Below are 12,911 nucleotides of genomic sequence, written 5' to 3'. Positions count from 1 at the left end.
CGCTCCCAAGCGTGTTTCCAGGTTAGGAGGCACAATGGTGGTAATTGTCGGTTCTTTGGATGCTTCCTCTTCCTTCAGCACTCCCGTGTCGAAAAGTTCTACTTCCAATTCATCCAATTGCTCTTGGAGGACTGTGTTCAACCAAGCCTGTCCTTCTATGCTATCAAAGTGGATGCCGTCAGTAGTCAGCCTGGCTTGATCCATAGCCCTCAGATCATGTTCGATGTGCATAATGATCATCTTTCCGGCATTCTGACTTGCAAGATTCCTTAGGAAGTTGTTCCACCTGATTACTCCTTCGTCGTGCCTTCTCCCTGCTGCAGTCAATGTCCTCGTGTTCATTGGCACAGTGCAAACGGGCAGTACCGAGCAGTTGAACTTCTGCCAGAGGGTAGTAAACAAGCACACCATCATTGATTCCCATAGTGCTTCTTCCTCATCTGAGCTTCTCGGCTTCTCGAGATGTTATTTGTCCCAACCTGGATCGTTTCATTAGGGATTCTCCCTGGGTTCATCAACTCCACCATCCGAAATAACTGGGCTATCGTCCCGCCTCCGAAAGCCATCACCGTGGTCATCCAGGAGGTCCTCAAGTTTGAGAGCTGTCTGAACAAGCTGTCTCCCAGTATCAGATGTGATGTCCCCAGTGGTGGTTGCTGCAGGTTTACTGCCGGGTTCCAGGTCGCTCGATTGAAGCAAGCTCTCGGATCCGCCTCCGGAACTCCTGTGAAAATATACTTCAACTGATTATTCTTTTGTACATCTATCACCCGGGACACTTTCTTCGCCGGCATCTTTCGTATCTTCCTGTCTGGGACTTTTGAGCTCCCCATTGGTAATGTTGTATCGCTAACTCCTCTTTTGGTCATTACGTCTTGGGAGAGCTTTACTCTGTCCGTATCGTCGACCGTTCCAAAGGTTGCAGTCACCCCGGAACCTGGCGCATTACTGTTAGCCACTAGTCGTCGAGCCGTCTCTATCAGCTTCCTCATCGTCTGCTCCACGACTGGGTCATCTAAGGTATCACTCGGGTCCGGGATTGTCACTCGACCAGTAACAGTTGAGAGTCGCGTTTCTGTCGTTTGACTCATTTCTCGAGGCGTCAAGAGCTCCATCGGGGACTGCCCACGAGGAATACTCCTTGCAGGTATCACTTTTTCCACGGCTGTTGTCAATGCCACCCGCTCCTCCGATCGCTTCTTGTAGTCCCGCCTCAAGCGTTCATTTTCTTAACCCTCCTTTTTGTTGCAGTCTTCAAACAATCTCTTCCACATGTCTCTGTCTTCCTCCGTAGTGAGCATGGTCTTAGTCATTTCATCCAGCTCCTTTCTGCTCCTATCCAGCTCATCTTTCATCCCATCTAGATCTTGCATGGTCTGGTTTGTTTGAACCCCCTGTTCTAGTCTCGCTCTCCTTGGTGGCACAGCTGTTTTCAGTGTTGAACTAGAGGAGGCAGTCTCGCTGTTCATCTCTTGATGCATTCTCCTCAGCCCCGGCTTGGGCTTGGAGAGCAAAGGCATCTCACCTGGTTGGTAAGTCCTAGAACTTCCCAATCTAGGCTCGTTCGTCAAGTCACCACCTGAGAGAGTTCCGTTTCCTCACCTCATCACTCTCATGTTCGGGCGGTCTAGTGCTCCCTGTATGCTGCCATCAATAGGACTTCCGTGGGCGGTCCCCACGGTTGTCATGCCCCAAGATGTTTATCAGGGCGGTCAGCAACATGACTACCTCTGGGCCTCCAGAGCGAAGTCTCGATCCATTAGCCGATGATAGATCGCATCTACCATCGGTCCTACATATGCATCTGCCCGGTCCATCAATTCATCCAAGTTGAAGCTATCCATTCTCTTTTCAGGTTCGATTCGATTTGATTTAATGATTTGACTCAAGTGAGTAATTAAACGATCAATCAGGATCTAGAAAAGAGGTCACGAATATCACACTTGTCCGTTTTACCTTAACTTCTCGTTAAAATTTATTTAAAACAGTCAGATAAAAACATTTTGATCCTAAAATTTATAAAACCAATCGGTCTCTAAAATTTTGGAATTCGACCTAAGATTGAACACTCCAAACTTTGGATCTATTCCTAAGATTGTCATTCAGTTGTTCGTGGTCACTAACTCCTTCTTACCCAGGACCCTAATAACATAACACATAACATAACATAACACACATATCACACACTACACATACTTTAGTCTGACACCCTCTTGTATGTCACCTTAACTCAGCCTATACTTAAGTAATGTTTCTTATGTAAGTATACTTGTATATTAGTATCAGAGAAGACTACGTGTATGAGCGCGTACAGTTTCCGAGGATGCAGTCGTCCTCTGTTCGGATCGTACACTGGAAGCGAGAGCTCCTTCATTTCCCATTCCACAAGGAAGTCTCTCAACCTCGTCAAGGACAAATCTAGGTTTTCCGGGTCCACGGGCCGCTTCTCCGTCGCCCGTGTCACTAAGAAACATAAGTATGTTCCGGGTATCTGTGACGCCGCCGGAGGCAAGGCTGCTACGCCCCCTATTCCTGGTCTTTGCTTCCAAAGGAATTCTATGATCTTATATTCTCTCTTAAAATCTGCTGCTAACGCTGTCTTACAACTCATATCTGCTGTGATTGCTAACGCACATGTTCTATTTGTGAGTATGAAATCGCTGTTTGTTAGTATTATGCTACTTGAATATTCATTTGGTAAGTTAAAATATGACTCAACTACCCTCCCTATGTCCGGTTGCTTAGGGTCCTCGCCTGTTTCCGCTTCTAAATCTCCTGTCTCTTTTGCTAGTCTTAATTTTTTTATTAATAAGTTTTCAGTGTGGGTAAGTCCTACCCCCACTCCCCGAATAAAAATATCCATCGACGTCCCCGTCGATCGCATACCGGATATCAAGTCAATGTTGGAAGCCGGAATGAGTAGTTGCCCTTCTTGGGCAGCCCAGGAAGGATCCTCTCGTTCGGTTTTCATGTATTTCATGCTTTCACGATCTACATCTTGAATCGTGACACTGGTCTCCAATGGGTCTGACGTCATTTTGTTGTCATTTTGATGTCAGCCATTCCAAGACACGCAAATTCGTCAAGTCATGTTCATATGACTGCTGTTGCTCGTCGTCGAATTCTACCTCGGACTTGGACCAGTCATCGACCAACTCCTCGTCGTGATCATCGGTTATGTCAATGTCTGGTGACACAGTTATTTCTTCTAGTCTCACTACTTCTTTCACTATTTTCTTTAGGTCTATCCTGTCCACTACAAAATTGTCGCCGTAAGGGTTATAATTTTTTCTGGGTCTTGTCCTGTCGTTCTGTCGAGTCTGTATCGTGAACGGAAGATCCGGTTCCAAGTTCTCCCTTTGTACAGGGTCTTGCCAGTCGTCTTCTGAGTAGGGTAAAGTTTCATCATCCGCTTCAATCGCCTCATTTGGATCCAGGTCTAGTGGTGTACTTGTTCCTTCCTCTATGACTACATTTCCATCGTTCTTTTCCCTGGTGCCCTTCTCGTTGACCTCACAAGCAGGGTCCATCATTAGATAATCCCCCTCTTCCATGTTTGCAGGTATACACCAGTCTTCTGTCGATGGATTGTGTGGCTTAATGTTTTCCTAATGAGCGGATCGGCCAGTACTCAGTCTATAGAAGCGTCCCTCCTGGTGCACCTCCGTAATCATGAAGGGTCCCCTCCACTTCTTAGGAGCTTTTTCGTTCCTTTTGGTGGTATGACGTTCTGAAATACCCATAAATAGTCCCCTACCGAATAAGCGGTGGCGTCCCTCATGCTTGAAGGACCGAATGCTTGAAATTTATTTTAGCTTACTTTCAGCCAATTCAGAATTGAGTATTCAAAATCTCAAAGTAAATCGTGAAAGTCTCAAAGTTAGGAAATAAATCCAGGCGATTAGTGTTAATACTGACCGAATAGATAATAAGCAGATGAGTTTTTAAGACTGAAAATTCTTATGAACTTGAACTCATAAATCTTGACGTTTATCTGAACAGTATTGCGGTTGTAGCCCGCAAATTGTAATATTTTTGATTATTTTCCACTGATTTAAAGCATTTTCAAGTTAATATTGACTTCGATTTTGTGAGAAAGGCATTTAGCCTATAGGAACGCTAAGCGATTTTGATTGGTCGAAACTTTTCAAGCATTCGGTCCTTCAAGCATGAGAACCCTCCCCGAATAAGCTTTTGCACCAGCTGCTTTCTTGTCAAATCTCTTCCTCTGCCTTGCCCGTGCCTGCTGAGGATTTTGTCTACATAAGTCGTTTAACTCCTGCTGACGTCTTATTACATCCCTTACATAGACCTGTGATGACGTCTTCTTACCCTCATACTCTGGGTAGAAGAAATTCAAGGGCAAAGACTTCTCGTGCCCGGTTAGCATCATATGTGGGCTATCTCCGGTGGTGGAATAATGCTTGCTATTGTAAGCTCCCATCACCTGTGGAGGATATCTGTCCCAATCGGTCATGTACCTGGAACAATATACCCTCAGCATGGACACTACCTTTCTATTATGCCTTTCCACTAAGCCATTCGTCCGAGGATGGTATGTCGTGGAGTGAGACTGAGCCACCTGCGAACGTCGCATTCGCTCTTTTGTAAGTTCTCCCACGAAAGCTGTTCCGTTCACCGATTGAAACGTCATCGGATAACCATTTCTCGCTATCCACGTATTGATCAGGTGGTCGCACGTCTCTTCCGCTGAGGCAGTTATGCAGGGCACGGCCTTTACATACTTCGTGAAGTGATCTATCATGACCAAGACTTGGTTATAACTACTGTCTGTCATGCAAATCTTTTGGTGATCTATCTGCACCACCTCGTTGAATTCAGACGACTCGATCGATTGTAAAGGAAATCGCAACTTCCTTGGATCCTTGACCTGTTGGCATGACAGGCATGCTGTTACCCCCTTCTCGCATGCCTTTTTCATTCCAGGCCACTCAAAGCGCTTCAGGATCCTCTGATATACTTTGTCGATCCCCTGATGGCCCATCTGATCATGCGACCTGAATAAGAGTTCTGTTTGATAGAGTTGCGGCAACACTATCGCGTTATACTTGTATAGAACTTTGTCTTCATCTTTTCTCTTGCAAGCCACAATCCCGTCCATGTTCAAGTATAACCTTCCCTCTTTCTGCATAAAATACTGTCACAAAATGCGGTAACTGTCTTCCTCGAGGTCTCCTTTGTCCGGAGAACCATTTTCGATCCACCTTTTCAGGTTGCTTGTCATGCGGTCATTTCTCTGCGCTCTTAGTAGATTCGAGATTCTGTATCTCGCCTTCAAGTACGTCTTCATGACCCTCATCTGACTATTCAGCTCATTGCGCTGATGCGTATCTTCTTCCATCTTAACGCACCAAATCTTTGCCAATGGCTGTGTTTCCTGTTCGAATGGCTGAAGATCAGTCCTGACCACCTCTTTTTGTGGCAACAGACTCATCGAACGTTTCGATACCGCTATTGTTTCTAGATCATCCGCTGCGTTATCAAAGACTCTTTCACCTGGTATGAGGTAGCGATCACTGTCAGGGTCCTGGTATACCTCTCTATCCAGATCCCTTGCTCGATTTTCCACTAGTAGTGTGTGGATTGCTAGTTCTGACAGTTCCGATCCCGAGCTCGAGTTCCTGTCTGAGTATGTGTCAATTCCTGAGTTTCGGGAACTGTCATCTGTTGAAGAGTCTGTGACGGAGTCTGCACCGTCTCCTGGGTCAATTCTGTGCTTTCTTCGCATCCATCTGAACTCCCCGGACAAAACTTTATTCTCCAGTTCCTGCTTCTCATCAGGAACCTTTTCATCTTCGTCAGACTCCCCGGGCAAACTTCTTTGTCCCGGGTGTTGATCTTGTACTCGCCGACTCTCCTCGCCGTTCGTCTCCCCGGGCAAACAATATTGCACCAGGTTTCGTTCAACCATCTCACTCTCTTTGTCCTGGTCCTCAGAGGTAACGGTTTTCTTTTGCGTATCGTTCCCCTGTTCTTTCCGACCGTATGAAGTACTGGTTAAAACCTCGTGGGGGTATTGAGGATACTAGTTGCTGAACTATTGTCCTACAATCCCTCTCGTTTTCTTTGTGTTGTCGTCTGGGCGGCATGATCTTCACCTTCTCACTGACTGTCAGTGATGCCATAGCTGCTGCCCACTCGGGTTCATCTCTGGTCACTTCTCTCTCTAACAATCCACCCAGCATCCGCATCACTTGCGGTGTGACCTGCACCGTCTTATCCAATAATGAGAGATCTGTTAATGTTCATGCGAGAGAGTTCCTGTTGGACCAGGTTCGAGCGCAGCAACAGATCCAAGGGCACCAGGTCCTTCTTGGATAGGATTTTATCTCGGCTGCTTTCTCTACAGGTAACTCAGGATGTTCTGGAATTGGATGTCCAGACTTGTCCAACCATCTCTTTAAGGGAAGCGCTTCATAAGTTTCTCTGTCCAGCAACGAGAATCCTTCCTTTATTTCTGCCTGATTGGCTTGCTTCTGTTCCAATCTTTCATAGAACTCGGTTTTCTTGCTGAGGCTGTCAGCATTCTGGTGTTTGTCACGCATCCTGTGCTCGATTATCCTGTGGTAGCCATCTAATCTCACTGTCCATCTTCCTATATAACTCTGATCCATCGAGTATGTCTTCAACCAGGATAACGCCCTGTTGTCCACGCGTAACTTAAAAGGAGCACTTTTCTGCTTTTGGTGCACCGCTAAATTTCTGCTTTCGGTGCACCATATTTCATCTCAGTGTCACTTTACACCTTACTGCCATATGCAATGGGACGGAGAACAGTTCTCCCATTCCATTCCTGCTCCTGATGCAGTATTCCCGAGATGGCTACTACTGATGCGTCTGTGTCAAGAACATACATGCCCTTTTCAGTAGGCATGCCTAGCACTGGCGCTTCGCACAGTTCCCGTTTTATGTTCTCAAAGGCCGTTTGAGCTTCATAGCTCCATTCGAACTTCTTTCCTTTGTTGCGCATCAGCTTCTGCATCAGATACACCTTGTCTGTATATACATTTATGAACTCACGGTAATAGTTGGCAAACCCTAGGAAGCTCATGAGCTTGATGCCCGTTCTTGGAGCCTTCCATGTCAAAAAAGCTTCTTCTGCTTCCGGGTCCGGCCTCACACCATGCCTGTCCACCATTCTTCCTAGGTACTTGATCGAAAACCTAAGGATTTCACATTTCGATGGTTTGCATTTCAAACCTGCTCTTTTCATGCATCCAAATACCTCGTCGAGTCGATCAATGTGATCTTCCAGGGTCGGTGTTGCTATGACTACGTCATCCACGTAACACATCCCAAAATTCCCGTACTTCTTTGTCACTCTGGTCAAAGCCTGAGCCATCAGTCTTTGAATAAAGGCCGTTGCGTTGCACAAGCCGAAGGGCATCCTCTTCCACTGGTACAACACCAATTCACACGCGAACCCGGTCTTTTATCTATCCTTCTTACGCAAAGGGACCTGCCAGAAGGCAGAACCCAAGTCCAATGTGGTAAAGAGCTTGGCATCACCAAGTTTAGAGAGGCTCTCGTCTTTTCGCGGTATTGGGTACGCATCTTTTTTTGTCTCCGCGTTCAAGTAGCGAAAGTCGCAACAAAACCTAAGCTGCCCCCTTTCTTTTTCGCCATTACTACCTGGCAAGCCCATGGCAATATCGAGGGTTCTATCATGTCGTATTCGAGCAACATTTCTATTTCCGCTCGGCACGCTTCCGATTTATGTGGCGTCATTCGTCTGGCGCCTTCCCTATGGGGAACGGCGCCTTCCTCAAGTTCGATTTCGTGTTCGACGAAGTTACAGTAACCGATATCCGCCTTATGTCTTGAAAATACATCCGCATTCCGATTTAAAACCTCCCGAAGTGATTCAAAATCTCCCTCGACTTTTTCCCTAATAAGTGTCCTATCTCTGGCAAAACCGGTTTGTCAGACTCTAGTTCATATGACGAGGGGCGTTCCGGAAAATTCGAGCAGCTTGATAAGCCGTCGTCCGTTTTGAACTTCATTGAAAACAATTTATGAATAGAATTTAATTTATTTGGGCGAAACATACTTCTTAACATACTTCCGGCTACGTAAATCGCTCCTCGATTGGCTGCAGCCAGTCGGAGATTCGTCGGAATTAGAACTTCCCTTGTGAAGCCCTTTTTAAAATTTTATCTTTATTGGCATGATAAGGACAGTCTTTCACAATATGTTTCTTCAAATTTTGTGTCTCCTCATAGTCGGTCCTCATCTGCAAAGCGTAACCAAGTTTCTTTCCGCGCTGGATTGAAACCGTGGTGTCCAGTGTGTTCAATAACACACTGACACACAGTCCGTTTCGACTGCCTAAAATCCCTGAAATTTGACTATTTGGATTCGGTACCAAACAAACCTGTTTACTATCACTTAACGAATTTAAATTTCTCATTCTAAAAACTGCTACTACTGCTTGTCCAGGCTGTAGTTTTTTTTTCTGTCTAACAAAATTGGTATCTTGTTTTCGTCTGTTATTATTCTAATAATTGGTTTCTTAACATACTTCCGATACCGGGTTCCTAATCCTTATTAGACTGTTGTTCAAGTCAATCATCACGTCAAAATTCCTGACAAAATCTCTGCCCAAGATTAACTGGTCAGCGTCGTCCAAATTCTCTACTACCAGGAAGCTCATCCAAAGATCCCTTCCTCCCATGTGGAGGACCGTTATTGGTGTTTTTCCGGCTACGTAAATCGCTCCTCGATTGGCTGCAGCCAGTCGGAGATTCGTCGGAATTAGAACTTCCCTCGTGAATCCCGATCTTTCCCAAGTGTTCCGGTTTACATGTCTCTTCTGTTACCGCCTGCATTTTCTTCGTTGCCAGCTTTTGCGGTTTTTCTTTTCTGCGCGCCTCCGCTTCACTCAAAAGGCGAGGCGTGCTGGCTTTCACTCCCAATAAAGCTTCCTCGTGTCTTGGATGCTTGATTTCTGCTACAGCATCCCAGAATTGCGGACAATCCGATTTAAAATGACCTTCCAAGTTGCAAAAGAAGCACCTCGGGCCAAATTTTGCAATTACTCCTCTCATGAAGTCTTCATGGTCAACTTCTGACGCATCTTCATCCTCCAGGCTTAAGCCTATTGCTTTCATGCCCTGGTTGTAAGTTGGGCATGGTGACATATGATGGTCCATCGAACTGCAACTTGCACAAGAGCGCCTCTTGTCCAAACCGTCCCTCGGTTTATACCAGTTGTTCCCTTGGTTTGCCGGTCCGCTGTTAAAATTGCCATAATTGTTCTTGTAATGTCCAGATCTCGATGGAGGTTTCAATAAAAGATATTCTTTTGACTTGAGCCTCAACTCCTCTGGTGTTGGCGCATTTGTTGATAGTGGTGTGTAATGCGTTGCTAGCATCGTACGAAGTTCATCATTCTTCACACGATCGATGAATTTTGAGGCTACGGCCAGGTTCATCCTTCGGTTTGACTCATCCGGTTGGCTGCGTCTTCTCAGCATTTTCAAGTCATCGAGAAACTTGTCTATCGTCTCATCTACTCGTTGCCTCCTTTTCTCGAAGCGCATCATTGCTTGGTGTCCCTGCACCCCTGAGCCAAAACGATTTAACAAGATTTCAAAGATTTTCTCAGCAGTTTCCCGCTGATATTGATTTTTGGCCATCACACAGTTTAGGGCTGTCCCTTCCAAGTTACTGGTGAGCGCACTGCATTTTTGCCTTTCTGACAGGTCTTCTTCCTCAAAATGCAGTTTCACCACCTCTATCTAGGTGTCAATGCAGCCAACAGATTCGTCCTTATAGCATCTTGGTTTCTTAAAGACTCTTCTGGACTTTTCACTGCGTTCATTGGTTCTGGATAACCTCGTCAGGAATGTCTCCAAAGACCTGTTTAGGGGTTCAAAGGCTGTGGCCATTGCTGTGGCATCTCTTGAATGCCCCGCCTGAGTATCACCGCCCCTGATAAGGGTTCTGTATTTGGTATATCCCTTCTATCCGAATCGCCGGGATTGTTTCTTCCTTGGCTCGCATGACTCATCCCTGGGCTTGCATGACTCCTGTTCCTGAAATCACTTCTCCCCGTCGCATGTGTGCCTTGTGTCGGTCGATCGTTTGAAATGTGTCTATTGCCAGTTGAACTCCTTTGAAGTGTGGGCCCCATATTCTATTATCCCCTGTGGCATAGCCTGCTGAACTGCCCCTACCTCTAGTGGATCCATATGTCCTTCTCATATTCTGTTGGTCATTGAATTTCACCCTCGGCTCCCTGCCGGGACCTCCCGAGTTCGGTTCCCCTTCTCTTGGTCCACTCTTGTTGCCTAGTAGCCCGTCCAACCTATCCATGATAGCCTGAGTTCGCCTCTCCGTCATCGCATCTATCTTTCTGTCAAGAGTCCCAAGAGTCTGCTCTTGTTGAGTTCTCAACTTCTCCATGTCGTCTCTTAACCGTAACTCCCTTTGTTCTGCTTCCCTTGTCATCCGCGACCAGTTCTTCGCCATGTGTTCATCCGTTCTTTCCTTCAAGTGTTTTTCGCTTCTACCAACTTCTTGTCTATTGCGGTTTATTTCTTCCCGCAGACTTTCCCATTCAATGTGGACTGCTCTCTGTAGTTCACTCAATCTTATGGACATCTTCTCATTTTGCTCTCCTATACTGCCCACTATGTTGATCAAGGCTTCTTCAATTGATGCTCCGTTTTCTACTAGTGGCGTCACAAGTGGCGGTGTCACCCTGTCAATCCCAGGTAGCTTAGTGCTGGTCGATATTCGGGCTTTGATTCTCTGGCTCGACGTATTTTCATTATCCACCTCTTGATCCGCCGATGCGTTACTTAGCCCTGTGTTTCTATTCTCCCCAGTTCGCATTTCCGAATTCGTCATACTCACAAAGTCTCTTGACTGGCCTGATGTGTTTGCGGTTTTGCTTATTGTCCTCACTACACCAAATTGGTCCGTGGTACCAGTCCCTCTGTCGGTGTATGCTCCATTCTCCTGAGTCGAACTATTGAGGCTAACTTGAGATCCAAAGTCAGCTTGCTCTTCATTGTCCAGGCAAGTTACCAGTACAGTCACTGGTTCCCAGCCTATCTATTAACAACCTCATACTTTTAACTACTTTCTTTTCTGTTGTTTTCTTAAGTTTTGACAAAACAACACCCCTCCGGATTGGCAAAATTGGGATCCCTCCGGATTGACAAAAATCTGACCCCTCCGGATTGACAAAAATCGGACCCCTCCGGATTGGGACGCTTACTGTTTTGTAAAGATTTAGACCCCTCCGGATTGAGACCCCTCCGGATTGAGACCCCTCCGTTTTTGTAAACATTTAGACCCCTACGGATTGGGACCCCTCTGGATTTGTAAATATTTAGTTCCCTCCGGATTGGGACCCCTCCGGGTTTGTAAAGATGGCTTCTCGGAGGCTTTCTTAATTTCCATTCCGGATACGTTCTCCGATGATATTATGCTGTTTGAATCAACTAGGAAGGCTATACCCTTCCGGATACGTTCTCCGATGCTATTATGCTGTTTGAATCAACTAGGAAGGGTGTGTCGTCCTTCCCAAGACCCTTCCGGATTGAAGCTAAGCCTCTTATTCGACGATTCACCCTAACGGTGAAGGGTCTTATCGATGGCCTAATTTCGGCTCGACTAAGGTTTTCTGGTGCCCTTAGCCTTCCCTTTTTGTCTATAACAGCGTAAAATTGCCTTATTCAACCGTTTCTACTCTTTGGTAGGGGTGTAAGAGCTTTCCAAAAAAGCTTTTTTATAAAACGTGAAGGGTCTACCTTCCCGAATTGGTGAATTTGCTAAAAACAATCCTAAAAAAATTTCACGCTTACTTTTTCTGAATAATTCTATTAGTAAGCTCAGCTAATTGTTGATCTAATGATACCAAGATCAACTGGATTTGTTCATTAGTTCCAAGGTTATTAACCAAAACGTCTTTTTTCTAAAGTCAAAAAATTTCTCTCTTATAGGTTCCGCCTAACTTTTTTGGCAATTCTGTTTTTTTTCGGCCTAAAAATTATTGATGCGAGCTCAGAAGGCCTATACTTTTCTATTTCAATGCAAAAAACCCGATCTAAAACGCTCTAGCTGAAAAATTTAGCAAAAAAACTATGCTATTTGGACCCCTCCGGATTGATGAGTCCACTAAATCAAACACGTTAAGCTCGATTTCTCTGTAACCCGGAAGGTTATCGGCAAACGGGTTTTAAAACCTCTCGATTCACTAGTGCACGAAAATTCGACTTTTGATACCAAAATAGTTCCAACCACTTCTGAACTAAACTCAACCGGTTCTACCTATTATACTAAAACAGTTACAATGTAACTCACTAATTTAGCTCTTTTTTCCGTTTCAAAAAATATCGATATCTCAAAAATTGCGATTTGTGGGGGGATCAAAATATCGCTTTTTTGATCCTAAAAACCGGTCCGCTACTGTGTTTTTCTCTGAAAAACGATATAGGAGTATTAATATAGGCTGTATAAGTATTAATATTAATAATACTATACCCCTCCGGGTTTTTTCAATATCCGAATTAAGGTGCTTAACTCGGAAATTCGCAGTTCGGTGAAGGGTCACTACAGTGCAGCACTGTCGAGCCCCCCACAGATAACTATCTTATTTTTTGTACCAAAAGGGATACAAAACTTGTTAACGATACCCAACAGTCGACTGTTGTTGTCGTTGAGCCCCCTCTTGTCACTCCTTGTACTGCTTGCCGGATCAGTCTTCTTCACTAATCCCGAGACCCTTCCGGATTGAGCGTAAATCAGCATACCCTTCCGGATTGAGCGCAAATTAGCATTAACGTGCTTAAATACTCAAATAACCCTACAGTACAAGCCTCACAAACGGGCCACAGAAATGATCGTAACGATCCTGATTGATATAAATGCCTGTCACA

General features: G+C 45.3%; 2 protein-coding genes across 2 annotated transcripts in view; one reads left to right on the top strand and one right to left on the bottom strand.

Moving 5' to 3' along the window:
* The window catches only part of LOC134842499 (cysteine-rich PDZ-binding protein-like), a 305,601-nt gene that overhangs the window by 234,962 nt on the left and 57,728 nt on the right, over window positions 1-12,911 (top strand). The gene's annotated exons all lie outside the window — the stretch shown is intronic.
* On the bottom strand, window positions 3,045-4,654 carry LOC134841662 (uncharacterized). The gene is made up of 2 exons (XM_063857698.1): window positions 4,201-4,654; window positions 3,045-3,439 (listed from the first exon to the last, which is right to left on the bottom strand). The coding sequence occupies exons 1-2, from the start codon at window positions 4,652-4,654 to the stop codon at window positions 3,045-3,047; spliced, it is 849 nt and encodes a 282-aa protein (XP_063713768.1).

The sequence above is a fragment of the Symsagittifera roscoffensis genome, chromosome 3 (assembly GCF_963678635.1).
Source record: "Symsagittifera roscoffensis chromosome 3, txSymRosc1.1, whole genome shotgun sequence".
In the NCBI taxonomy this organism is placed as follows: Eukaryota; Metazoa; Xenacoelomorpha; order Acoela; family Convolutidae; genus Symsagittifera; species Symsagittifera roscoffensis.
This window is presented reverse-complemented; position numbering and strand designations above follow the sequence as displayed.

What these genes read in the sequence shown, in the direction of transcription:
- LOC134841662 (XM_063857698.1), bottom strand. Translation starts at nt 4,654, where the DNA reads ATGACGTTTCAATCGGTGAACGGAACAGCTTTCGTGGGAGAACTTACA. An exon ending in ATTTGACAAGAAAGCAGCTG is followed by an intron (nt 3,440 to 4,200) that starts GTGCAAAAGCTT and finishes GTACACCACTAG; the next exon opens with ACCTGGATCCAAATGAGGCG.